We start from the raw sequence: 24,993 nt of genomic DNA, 5'->3' as shown, positions 1-24,993 counted from the left end.
TTTCTCTATATAGAAGTCATTCAATTATTGATAAGGTTAATGTAAACGTCATAGTTTAATGAAGTCAAGACTAAATAACCATAATTTAATTAATTATGAGTCAATAATTAGATCATATAGCATTGGTTTAGATGGTTCTTGTTTACTCTCCAAAGCAATACCAATAGTAAAATCAAAATTATTCTTCATATCTTCTCCCAAGTTTCAAACAACAAATATCTTGTATTTTAGTAATAAGAACGTGAGTTAAGGAACCGGATTTTGTAAACGAGGAAAACAAACAGCCGACTAGGAAATTTCAAAGCAATTGCATTGGATTTGCATGGATGATGCAACCAAAATTGCTTAGCTCATTTCGATTCCCAAAGTCACTCCTTGTGTCTAATACTAATAATTAATAACTAATCACAAACAAAAAAAAATCTTCCGTTTTAATTTATTTTCACGTTTCTTTTTGTTCAATTCTCGAAAAAAGTTACAGTGTTAATTTTGTCCAGCATAATTATTAAAATATTTTAGAATCAAAAATTAAAGGTGTAATTATTTTTAAAAATAAAATTTATTCACAAAAGGTTGAGAAAAGAGCAGAAAGTATTAAGTAAAAAAATTAAAATTATATAGTGAAAGTGAAATTTGTCCAATAAAAATTTCAGACGTCCTCAAATCTAGCTAATGAAAAAGACCAATATGTCCTTTTGGCTGTGGAGGAACGCGTCAAATCCTCGTCAATCAGGAGTAGAAATTCGATCAGACTACGCTCACTTACTTGTTCGTGTACAACTTGAAAAAGTTGAAACAAATCAAAAAGCACATTTTTTTAAATTATTTTAAAAAGAAATTAAGGAAATAAAAAAATAAAAAAAGGAAAAAAAAAGCCTATATAAACTGACTCCCGCTATATCTGCCCCTCTCGCCAGCAGACTACAACGACACAAACTCAGACACATTCCTCCTCTATCTTTCTTTTTTTTTCTTTTTAATCGCTCTCGTAGATGGATTCCTCAACTCGCTCCTCCGTTGTCGTAATCGGCGCCGGCATCTCCGGTCGGTAACGGAGAACAATCTAACCGAATAATACATTCTTGTTAACGAAGAAAGATGTGGATATTACGTGTTATTGTGTGTTGATAATTTGAAAAAAAAAATTGTTGAGAAACGAGAAATTGTGTTTTTTAATTGATGATTTTTTAAATTCTGGTTAGGTATATCGGCGGCGAAGGTTTTGGCTGAGAACGGAATTGAGGATTTGGTGATTTTGGAAGCCTCCGATAGAATTGGCGGTAGGATCCGGAAAGAAAATTTCGGAGGCGTGTCGGTGGAGCTAGGGGCCGGTTGGATCGCCGGTGTAGGTGGTAAAGAATCCAACCCGGTTTGGGAGATTGCCGCAGAGTTGGGCCTCCGAACCTGTTTCTCTGACTACAGCAATGCCCGCTATAACATCTATGATCGGAGGTCCGAATCCGAAACCTGAGATTTTTAACTATTTTATTTGGCGGTGAACGGTTGAGCTTTGAAAATGAGAAAACTTTTTTATCTGAAAGACGCCGTGTGGACAATTTGGATTCGCCGGTGTCAATTGGCTTTTCTTCTTCTAGTTTTTTCTGTTGAGTCTCTGTTTTTCAAGAAATAAAAAAAAAGGAAATTATGCGTATTAATGTATTAAAGTTTAATATTTGTATGAATGAGTTGCAGCGGGAAGATATTTCCGAGTGGAATCGCCGCAGACTCGTACAAAAAAGCGGTGGACTCAGCGATTCAGAAACTAAGGGACCTAGATGCAAACTGTGTCGACGATGCCTCCAAAGGAACCGACCAACCTCTGTAAGAAGAACATATGATAATTTCATAATCATTAATTACTAATTCACTGGTAGTGCTTTTCTTTTTTTCTCTTAAATGTCAGTGAATTAACTTTTCCCATACATTTTTGGTTTTTCATTGTGGATTTTTTTAGAACGCCAAAGACACCAATAGAGCTCGCAATTGACTTCATATTACACGATTTTGAGATGGCAGGCAAGTTCCACCACCCATTCTGTTTTTCCCTGTTTGGATGCTGAGAAAAGTCAAGAAATGCAATTGAAAATATTTTAATTATGATTCATGCATTTGGATTGTTCTGCTTCGTGAAAAATATGCTTAAAGAAATCTTGACCGGACACCTGACGGTAATTAGTAGTCATAATAAGAAAGGAAAACAATACAAATAACAATGATTATTTCATTAGAAATTTCTTCTTGTACATTGACACTGAACAGAGCATTAAATTTCCCTGTTTTTTCCTTTTGCTAATGCTTGCTGTTTTGCATACAGAGGTGGAGCCAATATCAACATACGTAGATTTTGGAGAAAGAGAGTTTTTGGTGGCAGATGAAAGAGGTTACGAGTATTTACTGCATAAAATGGCTGAGGATTTTCTATTTACGTCGGAGGGTAAAATCCTGGACAGTCGTCTCAAACTCAACAAGGTATAAAATCCAACTCTTTGATTCTTTTGCTTCACCTTTCAATTTGTTTTGCTTTTTTTAATCAATTTTTCAGTCCATATGATATGGTTGTTTTGTTTTCTTGTCACTCAATCATGGGATGAAAACAGAGGGACAGAGAGCAATGAGATAATAAATACAGAAAATAGAAAAAAAGAGCAGAAAGTGTGCAAAAAAATCTGAAGCTCTGTTTTGTATGCATGCACTGCTTTCTTTTTGTTGTTGAGATTGATTGACCCACTTTTGGGAGTTTGCAGATAATGACGTTTACTGAAAGCTATTTTCACCTTTGTTTATTTTATTGTTGTTTTTATTATTATATAATGTTTCTTAGATACACCTTTTTCTTCACTATGGAGGGTCAACTGTTTTCAGGGTTCTGTTTTTTAATTTCTTTTCTTAATGAATTATTTTATCATCTTTTTTCTTTTCTAGCTATCAGATCATCATCGTCATCATGATCATAGACCAAAGCTCGTTATTCTTTTAATACTAATACTAATCGTATATATTTCTCGTTGAAATTATTGGAATTCTTTTTGTTTTTTTTTTCTTGGTTTATGAGCTGAACTCTTCTTTTCCTTCACTGCAATGATTTTAACACGTTTGAAAACAAGAAAATAATTAGTCAACCTCAGATGTTGGGTCTGTTCCCAACTGTGAGCAATTTCAATGATGCAAAGTTGTGAAACTTTGAGGAGTTGAGGACCCTTAAACAGGGCATAGTTTGACCTTATATTTTTCATTTCAATCGGGCTTCATGTTTAAAACCTTTCAAGCACTTTTACCTCACTATCATCAATCAGTAGGGCCCTAAGTTCCCCAATTTTCACTATCCTGCGCACTGTCCACAATGACCAGAGAACAACACCCAGGAGTTGAGATGTCTTATCAAACTCGCATAAGAACATGCAAATAGAGAGTCTTGTCATTTTCTTCATTTAATATGTTGTTGTCTTCACTATCTCGATTGCTCTAAAATCAGACAAATAGTGAACACTTTCCCCCTTTTTTTTCTACTATTCACAGAGTCTTTTAGAAACCTCCCTTAAATAGGTAATGGGGGCATGGGGCTCCATGTACCTCCTTCAATAAATCTTTCCCGTTTCTGCTTCTGATATCTGAACTGCACGGGTTTTCTTGCTTTGACTTCTCAGAATCTTATGAGACTCGTTGGCTGTTACCTTGGACTTCTATTAATTTTTTTAAAAAATTTCAATTAATTTATTAGTTCCTGTTTACGAGTATCATATATTATTATGATGCTGAAGATGTTTCTTTGTGCATGGATTCGGGGCAGGTTGTCAGGGAATTACAGCACTCGAGAAACGGCGTCACGGTGAAAACAGAAGATGGTTGCGTCTACGAAGCCAACTACGTGATTTTGTCTGCTAGCATTGGTGTTCTCCAAAGCGATCTCATTTCCTTCAGGCCACCCTTGCCCGTACGTATCCTCTTTCTTTATTATATGTTTTTATCTCCCTTTTTTATAGTAGTAAAAACCCACTAGAATCTAGCTTTTCTATGAACACTTGTTCATCAACATTATCTGCATTAATAGGAGGATCTTGACCGTTGAATGCAATAGGATAAGAACCCTAGGCTATGGGTCCCCATAGATGGGAGTTGCCAAAGTGTTTTCCTTATTTTATAGGGTGTGGGCCACAATAGTAAATATCATAAAGTTGGAAAGAGTCAGAATTCATGGCTCCAGCCACTTAGCTGTATTAAATAGAGATTGCTGGTGGGTGATGAAAGGGATATATATTTTCGAGGTGCCTTTATTACAAGCAAATACCATGGGTTGCACGGTGATCCACAGATTTTGTAACCCATAGGCTCATGTGATTAGTACTTTTCTGGCTTTGAGATTTTTTTTTTAGTACAACACGTGTACGGTGTGGGGTGATAATCTGCATATAAAATATATTGTGACAGCTGCATTTCATTTTCTTGAAAATATGATACTACTACTAATTAAACAGGCTAGTCTTAGCAATGGTAGAATGTGTGGAGTTCAAAGCCTTAACATGCTTTTCCGGGGAAACTTTGGCTTGATAGTTAGATTTCTCAAAAACTCAATAGTCATGTATGACAGATAGGTGTTGCTATTTCACTCGGACTAGTGCTTAGGGCAACCCATGATTTAAGCATATCTGTGAGCAGGTAAGCCATGTTTAGACCTAGCCATAAGGTACAGAGCAGTAGTCATCACTCATCCTCTTGATTGGTGCTAATATATAGTAGAACTGGAACTAGTGTGAGATCGTGACCAACAATCTATGAGAAAATATATGAAGAATTTGAGGTTGAGGTTGAGTATCAAATTCATGTGTTTAGTATGTAGGATTTTAGGTGATGATAATGAGGCTTGGAACAAAGAAGAAATGCCTTTTGAATGCTAGTCAATTATGGAAGTTGTCTGTTACAGCGAAAATCATAATTTGGCTATTAAAATGAAAAATCCACCACTTACACAGAATGAGCTTGGAAAGAATTTCTTAGAGATGTCTCAGACTATGATTTTGCTTATTATATCCCATGCAATTATTTCCTGTAGTGGTCCCTGGGCTTTAGATTGCTTAATCGTGTAAAATTTCCTTTGATTACTATAAAATTACTTATGCTTGATTAAATATTAATATCGAGAAAAAAAGTATTAAATGATAACAGAGGTGGAAAACGGAAGCCATAGAGAAATGTGATGTGATGGTGTATACCAAGATCTTCCTCAAGTTTCCTTGTAAGTTCTGGCCTTGTGGGCCTGAGAAAGAGTTCTTCATCTATGCTCACGAGCGGAGAGGCTATTACACGTTTTGGCAGGTTAGTCTAATCGTTCTTTCCTTTATAATATAGTTGCCAGCTAACTTTGATGTTTGGTCTGACTAATCCTTTTGTTGTTGCTGTCACTTTAGTAAACTGAAAATTCAATATTTTTTCATTTTGGTTTATTTTGATTCAATGCGTTGCGCTGTGTGCTGCCCTTGATCCCAGGCTGACCTATTTATCATGTTATAAAAACCCTGTTTTTCCGCATAAAACGACAATGCTGTAATGTTACATAATTGATAAGGCATTGCCTCTAAAATACAAATTTCCAGTAATTACTGGCATATATTAATCTGTAATGTGGTTGGTGGTTGACTTTGTTGTTTGTCGAATGTGCTAGGGTCTATCATTAAGAACCTAGCAGCCGTACATGATATGTCAAAATGTGATGACTGATACTATGGATTTGAGATAATATGACAAATGCTACTTGTATTATCACATATGAAAATAACCTTAAATCAAGTTTTTTGGGCAACTACCGCAGCTAAAAGACATATTAAAATATTTAGTAGTTATTTGCTTGTAGAGATTACCTACTGCAAGAGAATTGTTGGCACGGAATGGTTTCTCCTTGCATGTTTGTGTATCTGATAGTGTTTGGTCACTGTCTTAGGGCTCTGAATTGGTTGCATTGTAGGAACCAGTCACTATCTGCGCTGTTTTCTGTGTTTTTAATGGAGGGACTGATGTTCATATGCCTTTGATAATAAGCTTTGATACCCACAAAATCATAATTTACTTTTCTTGTTTGATTTCGAAGAAAACTGAACATCTTTTTAATGATGGGTGGCCTCTTGTGGAGGCAATATGGAATCGTACTGTCTTTTATCTTATTTGAGGTGTATTGAGTTTTTCAATGTAGATTCTTTACTTGTATAATGATTAATAAAAAAAAATTTGATATTTTGAATGAGAATCCTACATCTTTAAGCATCTACTAGAGTTTTGTATCATCCATTCATTTCTAACTGCTCCTTGAATTCATCCAAATTGACTGCTGATCTGTTGCTATCTCATCAGCACATGGAGAATGCCTACCCTGGCTCGAATATTTTGGTCGTAACATTGACGAATGGTGAATCAAAACGTGTGGAAGCTCAATCCGATGAAGAGACGTTGAAGGAAGCTATGGGTGTGCTTAGGGACATGTTTGGGCCCGACATACCTAATGCCACCGATATACTTGTTCCCCGCTGGTGGAACAACAGGTTCCAGCGTGGCAGCTACAGCAACTACCCCATAATCTCTAATAACCAAGTTGTTAATGACATTAAGGTAACTCATAGTATTTACTTTTAAGATCAAATTCTACTCTGCATGTGTTTTGACATTCTGAACGTTAATCTCTCAGGCTATTAGCAACTATATTTCTATTGGTAATATCCAAGTAATGCATGATCTGAAAATGAACGAAAGAAATCTAACTGGTTGAATCAAGGGGAACTGTTAAATTCTTCCTGTGTCTGATTTGAGGATTGGTAGAATTATATATATATATATATATATATATATATATATATATATGGGAGAAAAGCCATTTATCTAATGCTCTGCTTTTCTGCTGGTCATAGTTCCGCTTTGGGTTGATTATTTTATCCATGATACAGAGATACATAAAGCAAATCTTTTTCTTTGGATGCTTAAGATAACCTCATAACGCAAGCAGCAAGCTGCATTAGAATATTGAATCATGATTTTAACACTGTTGGCTTTTCCTTTTCCCTTTTTCTTTTTTTAAATTTCCTTCAGGCCCCAGTTGGACGCATTTTCTTCACAGGCGAACACACAAGTGAAAGATTTAATGGCTATGTGCATGGTGGATACCTTGCTGGTGAGGATACATGAAAATTTAACTGACTCGAGAGAAATTCGTGAACCCTATTGTCTGAGTTCTGACCAATTCTGAGATTAAATGTTTACAGGTATTGACACAAGTAAAGCAGTACTGGAAGAAATAAGGAAGGATGAAAGAAAAAATGAGAATCAAACTTTCTTGCTAGAACCCTTGCTAGCATTAACTTTGACACAGACGGATGCAGTCTCAGGTCTCCACAAATGTGATGTTCCTACACAATTATATCTTAGCAGCAAGCTTGGTGCCATTCCGGAAGCAATCTTATGACTCCATGGACCTAACTTTGATAACAGTGATGATGATGATGATGATGATGAAAACATCGAGAATGAGATGGATGGAAAAATGGGTTCCGATCCAAGCCTAGACCAACCCCTTTTAACACCACAGACAAGTTCGAATGAAAGAGATGATAATTACAAGAAACAGAGGAAAAGATGTCTGAAAGTGGTGTGATCATTTCTGATTGTCTTCCGAGAGCAGCTGCTACTCTTCACTGGTGGTGCCTGGCTTTTGAAATTTTGACAAAGGAACCAGTTTTACCCCAGGCATCCATGTAACAGTTGTTCAATAGATTTGGATGAGAAAATGATAGAAGAAAAAAAAAGAGGAAGAACTCACACTTCAGATTCTAATTGTACTTAAAATGTTAATATAAGAAAGAACTCTTCTGCTCTCTTAATCTTGTTTTTGAATTGTTAATCTTGCAACTAACCTTAATTGAAATATTTTTCAAACAAGGCTTTGGCAATAGAAAGGAAATCTCCTTTGGCCTTCAATGGATACAGTTCTACACCTTCTTGCCATTTATTTGAGAACGCTACCCATTCTTTCCTCCATTCCACCAACTTGAAACTCTCATTCTCCTTCAAGCTTTTTGACAGACAACTAAAATAGCTTGAAGCTCGTGGGAGATAGTACCCTTCCAGCAGTCCACTCCAAAACTTGTTCGCTAATGAGGAGAGAGAAAGATTTAATGTTACACTAGAAATAAGGGATCGATTTATTTTGGATGATGGAATATGTTTAAAATTACCATAATCATGAAGCTTGCTCTGATTCGTTGTCGTGGTATCAAACCACATTGTCACTTGCGTTCTAGCATTCCATTCATACTGTCACATGGAACAGATGTAAGTCCATGAGCCTTGAACCACTGGAAAATGCTAGATATATCATTAGACATCTGATTAATCCAGCACCAAAATCTGACTCAACTTGTCTGTGCAATATGACCGATGAAATGGTATGCTATTGTCCCTGACTAATTACTCAACTATTAAAGTAACAAAACGATGAGGAAAATATTTGTTCACACCTGTTGCATCTCACTTGGATTTTCTGCCAACGTTTTTGCACTTTCAAGCCATGTTCCAAGCAGAAAATTGTCATCGGAAGCAAGAAGAATATCGATGTCCTTTATTAGTTGAAGAAACTTCTGACTGTGAACGTTTAAAGCTTTGACATCCTTCCTTCGGAAAGCTTTCACTGCATCCAAATAGACTTGGTTTGCTAGCTTTGACAGCACCTGACGTGTTAAGTCAACTAAGTCATATCTGTCAAAAAACCATGCATAAGGAGATATAATTCTTATTTATGTTTTTACCTCCTCTTCTTCTAGTTCTAGCATGCATCAGATAATCTGTTAATCTTCTAATATCAACTGAGTAAGATATATCATCAGCATGATAATGATGAAGGCAACTGAAACTTATGGGAAAGATGTTTTTTCAATTTCCTCACCATTTATGTATTGTTAGTTTGTTACTGAATGGTTGTGCCCTTCAACAGCTTGATCCAAATAAGCCGACAAATTTATTGAGCACTTAAATATCATGTAAGCATATATCTGCATTTTGTTCTTCATGGTTCAAGTTGAATGTTTTAGCTACAATTTCCTCAGGGAACAGTGGGGGGAAAGAACTATTGATAAATATTGCTAGATGAAGAGGTGAGAAGGGTTAGAATAAAAGGGTTGGGAAAAGAAGGGGGGGGGGGGGGGGGGGGGACTTAGTGTTTGTATATTTGATCATATTCATTTGTATATTATATTTGTTATTTTTTAAATTACAAAAATCTAAATCCGTCTTTTTGAATCGTAAATACATGCACGAAAACACACTTAAATGAATTTATTTAAATATAAAATATTTCCAATTCAAATAAAAAAATAAAAATGTAATGTTGCTAATATCACCAAAAGCCCTAATCTAAAGAGGGACACTAAACCCTTGCATCGTGCCATGGGGGCCATNGTGAGGCTCCCAGCTAAATCATTTCCAGCCGCAAGGAAGAGTTTTAAAGCATTGACAACCTCATGAGTAGAATACCACAAATGTGCTTGAGGCAGATCAGAGATAGTTTCTTGAAATAAAAATCTTCTGTTTTCAGTTATTGTGTGGAGCTTATGCATATTGTCTAGCTTTGATGTTTGAGATCCAGAATTTGTTGATGGATCCCAATCTGGAAATTTGACTATAAAATCTGTGTTATGGTCCTGAAACAAAGGAAGAGTTTATATTAGCTCCTATTTGGTTAGAAAATGTCCTTAAGTACAAAACTCAGAAGTTAAAGATTGCAGCTGAAGAATCTATTCCAAGTAGATATATTTCCACAGTAAAACTTGAAGGCCAACCATATTGTAATCAGCTAACATTGGCGTCTTTGAATTAAGAGTAAAATATGGAAGTAAATATGAGATAGCAATTTGCATCTCAACAGAGAAACATACAGCAATTCCGTCTGTACAATTGTAAACAGTGTTATACAATATTTCCCAAGCTTCTTCAATTTGTTGAATTGATTTACCATAACGTCTATGAGTGTAGGTCTTCAGCCATTCCTGCAAAGAAAGAAGTTAGATTTTGGCACAGCCTTGACAATTGAAAAGAAGCATTAGAGCAATATCACTACATGCATCTCAATTATGTCATGATCCTCAGTAAAGCTTCAGAATATAGAATTAAAACCTCGAAATGTTTGAGTGAGAGAGAGAGAGAGAGAGAGAGAGAGAGAGAGAGAGTCCTATCTTCTAACTTGAAACATAATGGACTTTATCTTAACAGAATAGGAAAGAGGTAAAAGGTAATTAGCATCACTTTTAAGTTCTTAAACAAAAAGTACTTCAAGCAATTGAATGCAATTACCAGAACTTGAACTTTTTCCTTTCGAAATGCCATTTCAGACATTAACTCATAAACAACCGGATTTTGCTCTATTCCTTCCATGCACAAGCCAACACCAACCTACATCAGACATTATTAAAAGTTCCATTATCGAAACATTAAAGCAATATTGTGTCAGAAGCTCTTCAAAATAAAACAAATTGTGTCAGAAGACAGAAGTACCGAAAGTTCATGTAGTGTTAGACATCTAAAGTCATCTAACACCACTGAATGCAAAAAATAAGTTCAAAAGAATGGGAAAATAACGGTATCCCATAGACGGTGTATACATGGAAGTTATATGATCTTTTAACTAAAACCATCATGTTGGTTAGTCTAAAATAGCACTTTGTAGTCCTTAAAGTTTTACATATTTGAAATATAAGTTTCATAGCAATAACTAGAAGGTATTCAAACGCATGACCCTCTGCATACCATGGTTGAATTTTCACTGATGTGAGCATCAACTGGACCAGAAGAAATTGCATCCAATGTACCGTACATTTCAATATTTCCTCCAAAATTATGCAGTAGACACCTGATATAGATTTTAGTGAATGTTTTTACCACAAACATCAATCTTAAAGAATAATAAAGGGGATAAAAAATAAAAAAAAAATTAAGAAAGATAATTTGAAAGCTAATCACATCCTGCTAATGGTTATGTAATGCTGTGAAATTGCAGGAGGAGAAAATGATGAGACTACTACCAGACATAAGGGGTGCCATAAAATTGAGAGGAAGCCGCCCATATTGGTTTGACATCAGCAAATAAATCAAGAACTATCATTTTCCCTTGTGGAACAGAATGTAAAAGTGCCTGCAGATATCACCAGTTATATGATCAACAAAACTTAAGAAAATAACCCTAGCAATTTTATGATGCCAAAAGGTACAAGTTCCTAAGCTTGAGAATTATTCAGAAACCAATAATACTTGAAGATCCAGTTCTATCAAATGCTATTATCATAATGCTCTATCCATTGGCTATCACAATGATTTCCTGCACCAATGCACAAGGTGTTAGCTGTAGCAAGATCCATCAATCCTCCTTATCGCCCATGTCTCTTTTCCTATTAGAAGCCTTAGTTGAGAACTCAATAACTTCAAAACTGAGTGATTGTCCAGACATCAATTGTATAGTTTAGATCATTTCAAGGGATAAAACTTTTCATACACCTCAAAATTATTTAATCTACTTCCATAACAATGACTAGGAAAGAACAAAATATGCTAGCTAATACTAATGTCCTAAGTAAATATATACCTTCATTTGGGGTGGCTTCCAGAAAGTTGAGTCTGAGTAGAAAAGCCAACCCTGCACATTGGTAGAATAATCAAGTAATAATTGAACTGAGAAAAGAAACCTGCAGTGCAGGAGCTAACTTACATATGGCCATGTATGGTCAACACATACAGTAAAATGATCATGCAAGGCAGATATTCATATAACAAAGTAGGATTTACCTGAGCTGCTTATCCATTTTTTATGTCTTAGCCCAGAGACATTAAAAATATAATTTTCAGCAGTCATGCAAAATTTCTTATCAGCCCAATATCATATTACATATTAATAAAAAAAAATATGCCTGATTGTGTATGGTAGGTGAAACAGCAGTTTATAGGATCCTAACATCATAGGTTATTCTATTGGTATATGACAAAGTATTCACAAAAGAAGAAACAGAAAAAAACAGGGGGTGGTGTAGGAGCAGTAAAGAGCATACTTGCATCAACCACACAGCATCCTTGTCACCATTGGACATTGCTTTATACACAGCAGCGCCAAGTGATGAGATATATGTTGGGTCATTCGTAGGCGGTGAATTTTCATTGAATGTGTCACTGCAGTTAGGTAATATGTATTTATTCCATGTCACAAGTATAGTACAAAGTACACACAGCCTAAAACGAAAAAAGGAAAAAAAAGACCTAACAAACTGAAAAAAAAAGGAAGATGAAGTATGTTTTACATACATAAAAATAAATGTGTGTGTGTGTGTGTGTAAGTGCTACTAGCTCATTTTATGATTGGTGAAATAAAGGAAATTACCAGTTGTAAATATCCGTCACATCCCCATATTCTGAAGTAGATGAAGACAGTGTGAACCCAAAATAAGTAATTGACCCATCAAGAAGGGAAGATTACATTGTACAATGCTCATATTTAACCACAGAGCTTATTAAATATATTTTATGTATAGCAGAAATATAAAATGTGTCATCAATTCAGAAATTAAAGGCTTACCTTTTCTGGTACTTTCCTTCTTTTCATACTTCACATAAATGAAGTCAACATATACATAAGATCTCAGTAAAGGTGGTGTATTTAACACCTAAATTTCATGTTACCCCTGTACTAGGAATATACCCTCCTCTTTTGCTTGTTTCACATGTTCAGATATATTGAGCCAAATTTAGAGTTTCACCTGGTATAGAACTAATTCCCTTCTTATTTTTATTCAGCATTCCTAACAGAATCATGTAGTAGTACATTAAGATTTGATATACATTTTCCATTTAAAAGAACAAAAGTTTCCCAATCATTTTATTGTCAAATGCTGAATGTTCTCTAAAACATTAATACAAATAATAATAATACTGATTAAACAAATACAAGGTTAATTCAAGTAACACCTTCAATTTGCTGCCTAATAAAAGCCTCTCCAATCTTGACAAATAAAGGATCAGAAGGATTCAGGAGATAAGTGCAGCACCAACGGGGATCACCATTTACAGTATTCCTAGTAGGGGATAAAACAGAATTTTAAACTCATGCAGATAAACATAATCAGAGAAGGTTTGCAATAACCACCAGATATGATTCGTATGATGCATATGTATGGTCCAAAATAATTAAAATAATAATAACAATTCATAATTTGTGTTATGTGAAACCCATGAGGGATGCTATCATTAATTCATAATGTGTGCTCAATAGTAGAAAATTAAGTACCAGTCCCCTAGTCTAGTTATATTTGCTGAAGGAAATATTGTCTTCAAAGCTGCTGGAACATTCCCAGAGAACGATGGAAGCACTGGAGCAGATAGAAAACATTATAGTTTATTAGCTACGTCGTGAAACAATAATGAAACTACAAGGTGCCAACCAACTTTGAACAAAATTTTTCTGCAATTATTTGATGCATTAGACATACACAAAGTGACATGAACACTGAAAATGAAAATATAATTTCCATCAGATGACCATACCTGGAGTCATGCCTAGCTCTAACATTCGAGATAGTATCTTTTTTTGTAAAACTAATTGCTGTTTCAACCAGTTTTTTGATAAAGGCCCACCCCACCTGTGATAAAATAAATCTTAGGTCCAAACAAACCAAAGGCGGAGGATAAGTATAATGAAGAACAGGACTCATTACAAACTGACTAACCCAACAATTCACAAAAGTTCAACAAAAACATTGCATTCCTCGCACCATATTTTATGATTCTATTTGTGATGACTAGAATTTGTTAAAGCCCTTATAATCATGATCATGTTCTGTAATTGACAAGTGCATGAGTACACTATAATATAAAAAAATTTGAAATATGTTCAAAGGAGGGATCATAGAAGGTTCTATAGAACACTCATTCACTACGAACATTAATTGTGTATATAACCCATTTGTCATGACAGCTAAAATTGGCTTATACATTAGTTTCTACTTGGTGGGTTTAATTTGGCTCAAACGCTTTCTAACTAATAACCCATATGGATAATTCATTCTTATGCCAAAGTGTGTAATAAAACCAATGTGTCTATTCAAATATGAAATATAGAACTGGCAACTTCGACATTAACTTCTATTTGTAGTCAGTATGTTTGAGAAATAGGCATGACAGTAAAAAAAACATATTTACCTACCCATGTAAATTTCCCATGCGAGCCCAAGCAAGGAAAGCAGGTCCACCAAAGAAGTTATTCAAATCTTCCATGCTAATATTAAAACCCTAGAAATTAAAAGCCAATTCTCAATAATAGAACTGAGTCCATTATCGACAGACAACATTAACATAAGAGAAAACTAATAAGATGGCACCAATATGGACAAATCAAGATGCTTAACAACATTAAAAGTTCTTCACCGTGAAAACTTTTTGCCAAATGGCTTCTTGGCCTGTAAATGCCAAAGGTAGGTTAATTCCTTGAAGAGCCATCCAGTCAATCTCTTTCTCCCACCTTTGCCAATCCCACCACACATATGAATCTGCAGGGAAGGACATGATATTACAGGGGGTAATATATTCGACCAACATCATGAAATGCCTAAAACTCTATATCTGTTTGTTTTTTGCTCAGCAAAACTATATATCTGTTGTTATCATCTTGTTCTCAGAGTCAATCACTTGTTAATTATTAGGATAAGGCTTTAAGTACTTCTGCATACACTGAAAATACACTCCAACTATAAAACAATCTAAAACAATATTACCCTTTTTCTTCATTCTCAACAGGGAATGCAGGCCTATGATGATTGTGAGTGCTAAGACTATATGATATTAAGCAAACCCACCATTGTGAATGGCAGAGAGTGAAGATAGGAACAAAGATTCCATACTTACAACTAGAAGTAACAACATTTTGGTAATAGTTCCATGGTATTGGCCGTTGAATCAGCACACCCCCATCTTTTACAAGGGGCAATGAACCTGGCTTGGGAACAGAAGCTATCTGCACACCACCAGTCTTGTCCCAAGATACATGAGCACCACAGAAATATTTAATATACCAGTGGAGGCCGGATGCAATTTCAACTGCTGTGGTACCTTTAATTCTGGAATTGAAAAAAAAAAACGGCAACCAAAATGCCAAAACAGTAAACTAAACATTTCCCTATCTTCTTAAACTGAAGCAAAAATGAAGAAAAGAAGACAATCTCAAACCCCTTGTCTTATCCTTATATTCAGGAATAACATTATCCATGCTGAGGGCTATGATCACTGATCAAAACACAAAGTCATTAAAAGACATGCACCCTCACACTCAATAATGTGAAACTGAAATCGTGATTCTTAAACAAGAATCAATTTGTACATACATTATCTCTGGTCCATCTTGGCTAGTCCGATTGTAATTTTCTATCAGAAAGCAACTTCGTCCACCACAAACGTCCTGATATTGGGAAGTGAAAAACAAAAAAAAAAAAAAACTAACTGTCAAAGATGGTAACAACAAGAACAAATTATACTAATTTCCCCTTTCAGAATTCAATGACTGAAACGAGTAAAGTAACAACAACAGTAACCAGCAATTTTGAAAACCAGACCCAACATATAATGACAAACCTTGGGGACAATCTCAAAGTGAAAACTGTGAAAATGGGTAGGGAGCAATCTTCCCAAAACGGCTTTAGCAGCTGATTCTTGAACAGATGGAGATGATCGTTTAGAATCTAACCGTGTGAGTATCGGCTCGACTGCTTCAGTTCTCGCAAAGGATTGTGGCAGTAATGTTAGAAACAAGATGAAGATAATTACATTGAAAAGGCAGTTACAAGCAGCGATGATTTTCATTTCCTGATTCTGGGAATTTCTCCTGAATTCTGATTGCCCCCCAGGGTAATCCAAATTAACAATGGTTCAGGGTGCTCGTGAAAGAGTCAAAGACAGAAACAAACGATGAAGAGAATCCAAACGGCAAGCAGTCGAAACTCAAAGAAACTAATGACTGACACGAGTGCTTGTGGTCGTTAACGTGCCGCCTTTTTTTAACAATAATTACGGTGGTCAGCTTGAAATTCTTTTATTATTATTATTTTTATTTTTCATAAATTGAGAGCAAACATATCAACTAAACTTAAATCAAAGGGTTGAGATAAGGCCACGTAGGTAAGCCGCAGCCACTTCCGGTGGATCTCACCAAGGCCCACCATCACCACTTAAACCCCCTCCAAAACCCTAATGAAAAATTCCCCCAAAACTCGCACTTTCAATCGCGCAGAAACCAAAAACCCTAAACTCCTCTAAAACCCTCTGATTTTCTCCAGAATTTCCGAATTGTTTACAGCGAACAAAAAGGGAAAGGAAAAAATGGAGGTGGAAACAGAGCAGGGAGAGACGGGGAAAAGCGTGATGTGCGTGTTAACAGACCCAGAAGGGATTACTCTGGGCGGCACCATGTATCTTCCCCAAAACGTTGGTCCTATTCAGCTTCAACAGATTGTCAATACGCTTCTAAAAAATGTAACTTTTTTTTTTTTGGTTTTTCATTGCATTATATTTGGTCTAATTAGTTCCAAGTTGTTAAATTTAATTTTTTTTCTTTTAATTTACATTGGATGCATTTTTTTGCAAAGTTTTATGCCAATTGCTTGGATATAGTTGGTTGAATTATTAAAAATTTGAATTTTTTTTCATTAAGTTTTTTGCCCATTTTACTGCCCAATATGATCAAGTTGTCATGATAATAAACTGCTTGTTGAGAATGAAGAGTGATGAAATTTGCAATTTGGGTTGCTTCAGGAGGAGAAGCTACCATATGCATTTTATATATCTAATCAAGAGCTTCTCGTGCCACTTGGAACTTACTTGGAGAAAAACAAAGGTCAGTTCGGATCGATATAAGTGAAATTGTGACAGTTTTGCTTCTAGTACTTGATTTTTTTTCATATTTCTCAATAATCTTAACCTTTTATTGGTTGGTGAATCTGAACCAACAAATTTTCAGTTTCCATGGAGAAAACACTATCAATAGTTTATCAACCGCAGGCAGTTTTCCGGATTCGTCCAGTTAATCGGTGTTCAGCTACAATTGCTGGTATGGATTGATTTACCTTTGCTATGGAAATGTTAATATCATGGATGTTGAAATTGTTAGACGCTGAAATAAATTTTGGAAAGCCTTTTTTTTACTATTACCTTCACCAAAATTATTGTTCGTACTTATTTGGTTTCTCTGGTTATGTTCTGGTGGTGCAATCACAAGCAGGGTCTCATTACTTGTTTATTATTGGCCTATTTCTTCGCAGGGAAACAAAATTCTTGTAAAAATTGTCTGTCATATGGGCTCTTGATATGATAATATGATTAAACTTCAAAGAAATCATGTTCTGGTTCAGGCTCTAATTGAGAAGCCAATTATATTATTTGTTTCTTTATATGGATTCATTAAAAGTAAAATGTTCACTAGCATTATGTTGGTATTATTTTGTTGGTTATCCTAAATCTTTCTCGTTGCTTTGTTATAATAGGTCATACCGAAGCAGTGCTTTCTGTAGCCTTTAGCCCTGATGGACGACAGTTGGCAAGTGGCTCAGGTGATACCACTGTCCGACTATGGGACCTAAATACCCAGACGCCAATGTTTACATGTACAGGTTAGAAAATTCGGACTTGATATTGCTTTCTTAGTCAGTTGCCTGCTGAGCTGTTTGAACAACAGTGAAGTATTTAAGCATACAAATTGAATAAGAAAAAGACAAGCTATGTAACACTAAATTCAGTTTGTTGTCATTCTTTGCATGCATTGCATTTCACTACTTTATGTTAATCATATGCCTTCTGATTTTACTCAGGACACAAGAATTGGGTTCTTTGTATTGCATGGTCACTGGATGGTAAACATCTTGTAAGTGGTAGCAAGTCTGGAGAACTTCAATGTTGGGATCCACATACAGGGAAGCCTGCAGGCAATCCGCTTACTGTAAAGTCTTTATTCTTGAATGACTATATAATTTATTTATAAAATAGTATAGTTCCTTTGACCTCTTTAAACTGGAACTCTTTGTCTAATGGATTGGTCAAAAAACAATGGAGTGCTTTCCTTTTGCGTTTTGTCAGTGTTTTACCCATATAATCTCTGGTGCTAATACTTGGATTCTGCTCTAGGGCCACAAGAAATGGATCACTGGTATCTCATGGGAACCTCTACATCTAAATGCTCCATGCCGTCGCTTTGTAAGTGCTAGCAAAGATGGTGATGCCCGCATATGGGATATTTCCTTAAAGAAATGTGTTATTTGTCTCAGTGGCCACACACTCGCGGTAACATGTGTGAAATGGGGTGGAGATGGAGTCATATATACAGGGTACAATTTTGTTCTGTTTCTATGATTCTGATTATATTTACTAATGGCATTTTAGTCTGTTCCATGAAAGTGGAGTCTAATTTTTTGTAGGAATGGCATTGAAATAATTAGGCTATTGATTGTTAAATGTTCACTTCTGATTTCCTTTACGAAAGAATGCATTTTACATTTTGTTACCCATCTTAACAAAAGCTCAAAGCCCAATTACTTAGCATCTTTTTTTTTTTTTTCAGCTCAAAATATATGCTGTTTTCCTTCTTTTTCTTTCAAAATTTATTATAATGCACAAAGTATAGGAGAGTACTTGTGGTGTATTTCATCGTCCAAGTATCTAAGTATCTAATGGGCAGGCTAGATGTGACTCTAAGTGTCTAATGGGAATTGGTCTTGGAAGAACGGAGGTTAAGGAATTCAACTTTGTTCCCTTCCATCAGAAGCATTACAAGCTTCCGTGAAGACCTTGGTTGCATGCAAATAATTGTTGAGCTGTTCTGTATTAACAAATTTTGTCTATTAACAGCTACCATTTAGACTTTAACTGCTCAGTAATGATCTCTTTTTGTTAACTGGCTGAAGCTCCCAGGATTGTACTATCAAAGTATGGGAAACTTCACAAGGGAAGCTAATTCGTGAATTGAAGGTAACTTTTTGCATCTGTTAGAGCATCTCTATATTAAGCTCCCGTCTGGCATGTCTATACATCAAATTGCTACTGTATATGGTCTAAATTTCTTATTGCAGCCATTCATTTCCGTATGCTACTTGTTCTAGGGTCATGGGCATTGGGTTAACTCCCTTGCATTGAGCACGGAATATGTTCTTCGCACTGGAGCTTTTGATCATACTGGCAAACAATATTCATCTCCAGAAGAAATGAAGAAGGTAGTGTTACTTATTTGGTGTCATAATTTCTTGTATCAATAAAAATTTATCTCTGTAATTCTACTCTCTCTCTCTCTCTACAATTGCTACTATTTTTCTATTTTTTTCCCCTAATGTTGATGTAATAACCAGTTGAGTGTTGTATTCAAGCTTCCTGCTCTCTCATTTTTCTTGTAGAAGAGAAATTATACTTTTTTGCATTATAAAATGTAGGTTGCTCTAGAAAGATACAACAAAATGAAGGGCAATGCCCCAGAAAGATTGGTATCAGGATCTGATGATTTTACCATGTTCCTCTGGGAACCTGCTGTCAGCAAACACCACAAAGTTCGCATGACTGGTCATCAACAGGTACAACTTATACTGCTGCCAGTCTGCCTGATTGTAATCAGTTGTTGGTTTCTTCATGCTTTAAGTTTGTAACTTTTGTTGGTTGCTTGCAGCTTGTGAACCATGTTTATTTCTCACCTGATGGGCAATGGGTGGCTAGTGCATCATTTGATAAGTCAGTCAAGTTGTGGAATGGTACTACTGGAGAATTTGTTGCTGCATTCCGGGGGCATGTTGGGCCTGTTTATCAGATCAGGTTTGAGCTGTTTCTATAATTTGTTTCCATATCTCCTTTCTCTTATTTTCATGGTTGATGATTATCTTGCATGTTGCCAAGCAGCTGGTCCGCAGATAGTAGGCTTCTTTTAAGTGGGAGCAAAGACTCCACCTTGAAGGTAATTCCTAGAAATTTCTTATCTGCTTTTTTTTTTGGTATTGAAAGATCCTGAGAAATGGTTGAGATTGTTGGTTCGGCATTTTTGTTTAACATACTCACATGCTCAATATTTGAGGCAGCATAGAAATGAACCAAATTAAAGTTGGCTTTTTTTGTGTCCTTTCTGAACTTGGTTGATTGAGGGCTATTGTTCTTTCATGGGTGGTATTCTTATTCTTCCCTCTTTCTACCTCTGCTGCCTATCTGTCCTTCCTGGCTTAGGTTCTCTCCCCCAACCCCAACCTCCTCCTCTAAGTCCAATGTTTTTTTATCTCTTCATTATTTCTTTGATTGGGGCCCAGGATGGAATGCTAATGTTCATTTAACATTCATGTTATTCTTACCATCTCCCTCTCTTCTAATGAAACCTAACTGGTTGTTATTTTCAAGGTGTGGGATATTCGAACAAAAAAATTGAAACAAGACCTTCCGGGCCATGCTGATGAGGTAAAGTTCTCCATATTAGCAAAGAATCATCTCTATTGCTTTGCCAACATACTGGTGACTGATCTTCATCTTTGTGATCCTTTTGGAAAGGTTTATGCTGTTGATTGGAGCCCAGATGGTGAGAAAGTTGCCTCTGGTGGTAAGGATAGGGTGTTGAAGTTATGGATGGGTTAAGAATAATCAATGGAGCCAAAAGTGCATATTGGAACATGGTTGAAACATTAAATGATGTGGCGGTTTCCATCAATGGCAACACATTTGGTCTTATGGGACCAATGATAGGTACAACTGCAACAAACCACGAACTACACAATCAGGCAAGCATTGACGGAAACAACTTTGCGAAGCATTTCAGTTATGCAGCTATTGTCAGTGTTCAGTATCGTTTGGTGGCTAATGTCACCATATATAAGCTGCACGGAAACATTGCAACTGATCTAGTGTCTTAATTTAAGTGTAAAATAGTCTATTGCTAAGGTTGGTTGTATTTTTACCTTGAGGTTGAATATACTGGTGTTTCTCGCTTTTATCGCTCTATAATCTTGGACGTGAAAAAGAAGGAAAAGCACTCAACAATAAGGATGTGTAATTTATGACCAGCTACCAGAGTAGCGGGAAAGATGGGGAATGATCATCTAGCATTTTACTTCTCTTTTCATGTCAAACAGGGTATGACAGTGGAAATTACATTATCAGACCTTTTGATGGATTGAGGACCATTATAAGTTCATAAAATATTGCTGCAAATTTGTTTTGAATGGTGCTCCAGCCTAGCTGAGTACAGAGTGCTCATACTGGGGAAAATGAAAGAAAGAGGGAGAGATACATATGCCAACTCTTTTCCAACAATTCAGATGCTTGAATTTCAGTTTGGTTTTTCCATAGATGCTCTGCCTATGCTGACTACAAAGGGGAGTAAATGAAAACCTAAACTTCCAACACAAACAGCAGTCCCTGAAAGTAGAGACACTTCCAAATTATACAAGTGACGGATGATTAGAAGTGCATAGAAATAACAAGTTCTTACAACAGGGATCGTTAAAATGAAGTAACAATTCAGATGCTTAAGAAACCCTTCTCCTTCAAGCTTTCAACAATTTCCTTCAGACTCACCTCCCAAGGAATGAAGCTCACACCCAAACTCTTCGCTTTCTCCTTGGATATCTGGTAAGTTCGCTCAAGAGGCTTGTTAAGATCTCCACATCTGCCATGAATGAAGGCCAACATGACTCTAATCAGAATTCCATTATCGATCCAGTAATTTTCTGAACAGAGAAGTAAACTCTTAAGATGATCACTAGTTCAGGCAACTAAACAACCTTGAGATAACCTGTTCTTTATCGCATTCTTATATAACATGGAATGGGTTATAACAGTTCGAGCTCATGAATAAGATAACAGAAAAAGAAACGAGCTCAGCTTACAGTCTAAAGAACTCCATTGACAAACAACTCCCCAAGAATATCTGCCGTAATCTATGTAATGAAATAGAAGACAGTAGCTCATTCATGTAAGTTCACTCAATACTCACTCCACCATTGCAGTATTTATCAAGTTAGAACAGTCAAGTGAGAAAACGACAAAACGTTTCATCACAGAAATCCAGTGAAAGTAAGATGTGATCGAGACAAATCAGAGTATATGTGAGTTGCATTTGGCGATGTGCTAAATAGCAAGATAAACACGACTGCTTACTTTTCTTGAAGGCCCAAAGCAGGATAATGTTCACTCAACACCTTCAGAATTTCCAAATAGTGTACAATTCTTTCAACAAAGCAATATCTGCCACTAGCTGAAGGAATCTCAAACGCTTGAATATGTGCATATGCAACATCTCGAACATCAATTAACCTAAAAGTTGGACTTGGGAAAGTGTGTTCTCCTGCATCCAAAAGATTTTTAACCATTGTTTTCACAACAGAAATAGCAATAGCATATAACCCTTGGAAGGATCTAGCAGCAATTACAGGAATGATGCCATTAAGCATTTGCAAGTTGCAACAAACACAATTTTCATGGGGATGGACTACCCCATGATGATCTATCATATGCTTCCCAAACTTACCAAAGATAGGGTATAGTTGTCCTTCCAGAAAGTGATGGGATGAAGTGAATTCGTTTTCATAAACAATTGGAGAAAGAAAATATTTGTGCATCAACATCAATAGGTTAGAAAAGACCTTTTGTGAGGTTTAGTATCAGCTCTGATGTTAAATTTAGAGCTGGCTGTAAAAGAGGACCAATCACAACTCCCGGATTGATTGTAACCAAATCAATCCCATTATCTTTAGTAAAGCTCCAAGCAGCCTCCTCAGCTAAAGTTTTCGACGCCATATACCAAAGCTGGCAAAACCCGAAAATCATGAAGAATTAATACTTTATGATTCAGAGACATACAAATTGAATTAGAGAGATTGTATAACTGAGACTACTCACTCATAGATTCTTGAACACTAGGAACAAATAAACGACAGTGAATGTGCAGGACATAACATAAATAGTAAGTACCAAGAAATTAGCAGAAGTACACACCTTACTTTCCTCACAAAAGCGTGGATCTGAAAACCAAGTCTCATCAACCATCACATCAGGAGTCAAAGGTTTTCCATTGAATAGAACTGAGGCCATGGAAGATGTTAAGACAACTCTCTTGATTGAAGGAACTTTTGCACATGATTTAAGAACATTAAGGGTACCCTTGAGTGCTGGACCAATTATTTCTGCCTGAAATTGGGAAAAGCTGAAACTTTCTTGTACAAAAATTGACCATCAATAAGCTTGAAAACTCATAAATCTAAAGAATCAAACTCTTCTTTTAACAATGGTTCCGCATCCTGCATATGATCTTTCATTTACTTAACCCAGTGATCTAATTACAAACTGGAAAGATAAGAACCTGTGGGTCAGCAGGTGAAAACAATACAGGAGATGCTGTATGGAAAACACCTTGGCATCCTTCCACTACAGAGTCAAAGCATCCTTCATCAGTCAACTCCGCTTTGAACAAGTGAAGTCTTTCCTTGGCTCCATCAAGCGCAAGCAAGTGTTCTGTCTTCTTCGGATCATCTGTTCCAGGTTCAAACATAGTAGCATATTCATTCTTTTGATGAAAAACAAACATAAAAATAAGAATAGAAGAAAGATCAGGAGGGCAGCGCTAACTTGGGTCTCGAACAGTGGCTTTGACAGTATAGCCGCGTTGGAGTAAGAGCTTAACGAGCCATGAAGCAATGTAACCAGACGCTCCGGTTACGCACACCACCTTCTCTGCTGCACTACTCATCTCCAGCTAGATTCCCGACGCTCTAACTTCAGAACCCAGCAGCGACTTAGTTGTCAGTAAACGAGTTACAAGTTCTCTGGTGTTTTTAGAATTTTGTAATGGATGGGATGGAATCTGAATTATGGCACGTCGGTAAATTGCCACTCCAACACTGCCATGACAAAAAAAAAAAAAATTCAGTTTCAACATCGAACTTTGATCAAATCCTTGATCAAAATCGAGTGCGTGCAAACCAGCTAATAAGAAGCTCTTTACCTTAAAACATCTGCAACTGGAATTTATGCTTTACCACCTTTTTTGTTCTTCTATGCTGTTCTTCCAAATTGGGGTGCCTTAACTGTCTTTTACTTTTTTCTTTGTTTTGTCCGATGCTTTCAATTACGCAAGGCTGCAATTACTTAACAATGATGGCACGTTTGGTACGGAGAATGCTATTCCCTCTATTCTCGGTCATTTCTTATTTCTTTGTTTGGTACAAAATTGAAATACAAAATAGTAATTTTGTAAAAATAAAAATTCTATTAAATAGGCTAAAAGTTATCTTTATCTATTTTCTTTTCTCCCTATAATAAGTATTTCATAGCTCATGAAATAATTTTCAAATATATAATGATCAAAATAGCCCTTATAATCTAAAAATATTACAACCTTATACCTATAAATTCTTTTTTTCTCCCATTTCCCTTTTCTTTCTCTCTCTTCTCCCTCTCTCATTCTCTCTCTAATTGGAACTCAACACCGACGACGGCGACGGCAACGACGACGACGACAGCGACCGAATATGATCGAAAAGCGTCGATCTAGTCCTTTCCAATAACATTGAACCGAGATTCAGTCAGATCTAACACTCAACGGTCAGATCTCGTCGCGGGAAGCACCGGATCTGGTGCTTCCCGATCAGATCCCACTGTTGGATCTGACACTCCACGACCAGATCCAGTAGTGGAGAAGCGTTGATCTGGCACCATAGTGGCCAGATCCGGCCACATGGTGCGCCAGATCGACGTTTTGTTACACCGTTGCCTTTCCAGTGATCGACCCATAGAAAAAAAAAAAAAGTAAAAATAGAATAAAAAAGAATAAATTATTTGTAAATTTTAAAATATTAATATTTTATATATAATTGAAACATTATTAATATTAACATGATTAAAATATTAAATATTAATATTTTAAACTATTAATGTTTTATTTATTAAATTATTAATATATTTAATTTTTAATGAGTATAAATAAAAATAAAA

The 24,993-nt window shown here is 36.0% G+C and overlaps 4 protein-coding genes across 6 annotated transcripts in view; 2 read left to right on the top strand and 2 right to left on the bottom strand.

Annotated features, from left to right (window-relative positions):
- LOC18614594 (polyamine oxidase 1) lies at window positions 913-7,856 on the top strand. Its single transcript, XM_007052418.2, has 10 exons — window positions 913-1,044; window positions 1,203-1,452; window positions 1,693-1,821; window positions 1,955-2,016; window positions 2,315-2,469; window positions 3,788-3,931; window positions 5,161-5,310; window positions 6,340-6,594; window positions 7,069-7,150; window positions 7,242-7,856. Exons 1-10 carry the CDS (start codon window positions 993-995, stop codon window positions 7,439-7,441), a joined length of 1,479 nt encoding a protein of 492 aa, XP_007052480.2. The 5' UTR covers window positions 913-992; the 3' UTR covers window positions 7,442-7,856.
- LOC18614593 (alpha-N-acetylglucosaminidase) lies at window positions 7,798-16,047 on the bottom strand. The gene is made up of 20 exons (XM_018126411.1): window positions 15,631-16,047; window positions 15,384-15,457; window positions 14,908-15,119; window positions 14,431-14,552; window positions 14,210-14,295; window positions 13,552-13,646; window positions 13,295-13,376; window positions 12,976-13,082; window positions 12,392-12,422; window positions 12,066-12,183; window positions 11,606-11,656; window positions 11,049-11,158; window positions 10,774-10,876; window positions 10,321-10,419; window positions 9,906-10,016; window positions 9,430-9,671; window positions 8,847-8,850; window positions 8,493-8,732; window positions 8,211-8,289; window positions 7,798-8,126 (listed from the first exon to the last, which is right to left on the bottom strand). Exons 1-20 carry the CDS (start codon window positions 15,856-15,858, stop codon window positions 7,891-7,893), a joined length of 2,430 nt encoding a protein of 809 aa, XP_017981900.1. The 5' UTR covers window positions 15,859-16,047; the 3' UTR covers window positions 7,798-7,890.
- Window positions 16,192-20,993, top strand: LOC18614592 (notchless protein homolog). Its single transcript, XM_007052414.2, has 13 exons — window positions 16,192-16,527; window positions 16,807-16,888; window positions 17,012-17,101; window positions 17,535-17,660; window positions 17,859-17,986; window positions 18,172-18,371; window positions 18,948-19,011; window positions 19,143-19,253; window positions 19,467-19,604; window positions 19,697-19,839; window positions 19,924-19,978; window positions 20,410-20,466; window positions 20,557-20,993. Exons 1-13 carry the CDS (start codon window positions 16,375-16,377, stop codon window positions 20,638-20,640), a joined length of 1,431 nt encoding a protein of 476 aa, XP_007052476.1. The 5' UTR covers window positions 16,192-16,374; the 3' UTR covers window positions 20,641-20,993.
- LOC18614590 (tetraketide alpha-pyrone reductase 1) overlaps window positions 21,290-24,993 on the bottom strand; it is a 9,566-nt gene continuing 5,862 nt past the window's right edge. The window contains exons 1-7 of one of the 3 annotated variants that reach the window (XM_018123346.1): window positions 23,983-24,153; window positions 23,629-23,900; window positions 23,363-23,532; window positions 22,999-23,190; window positions 22,647-22,809; window positions 22,162-22,348; window positions 21,290-21,670 (exon numbers count right to left, since the gene is read on the bottom strand). In XM_018123346.1, the coding sequence (XP_017978835.1) occupies window positions 21,523-21,670; window positions 22,162-22,348; window positions 22,647-22,809; window positions 22,999-23,190; window positions 23,363-23,532; window positions 23,629-23,749 (981 nt within the window). In that variant the 5' untranslated portion in view covers window positions 23,750-23,900; window positions 23,983-24,153 and the 3' untranslated portion in view covers window positions 21,290-21,522. Of the gene's footprint in view, window positions 21,671-22,161; window positions 22,349-22,646; window positions 22,810-22,998; window positions 23,191-23,362; window positions 23,533-23,628; window positions 23,901-23,982; window positions 24,154-24,993 lie in introns of those variants that run through there. The other 2 variants (XM_007052413.2, XM_018123352.1) reach the window with 2 other exon arrangements.

This window comes from Theobroma cacao, chromosome 1, assembly GCF_000208745.1.
Source record: "Theobroma cacao cultivar B97-61/B2 chromosome 1, Criollo_cocoa_genome_V2, whole genome shotgun sequence".
NCBI classification, from domain to species: domain Eukaryota; kingdom Viridiplantae; phylum Streptophyta; class Magnoliopsida; order Malvales; family Malvaceae; genus Theobroma; species Theobroma cacao.
This window is presented reverse-complemented; position numbering and strand designations above follow the sequence as displayed.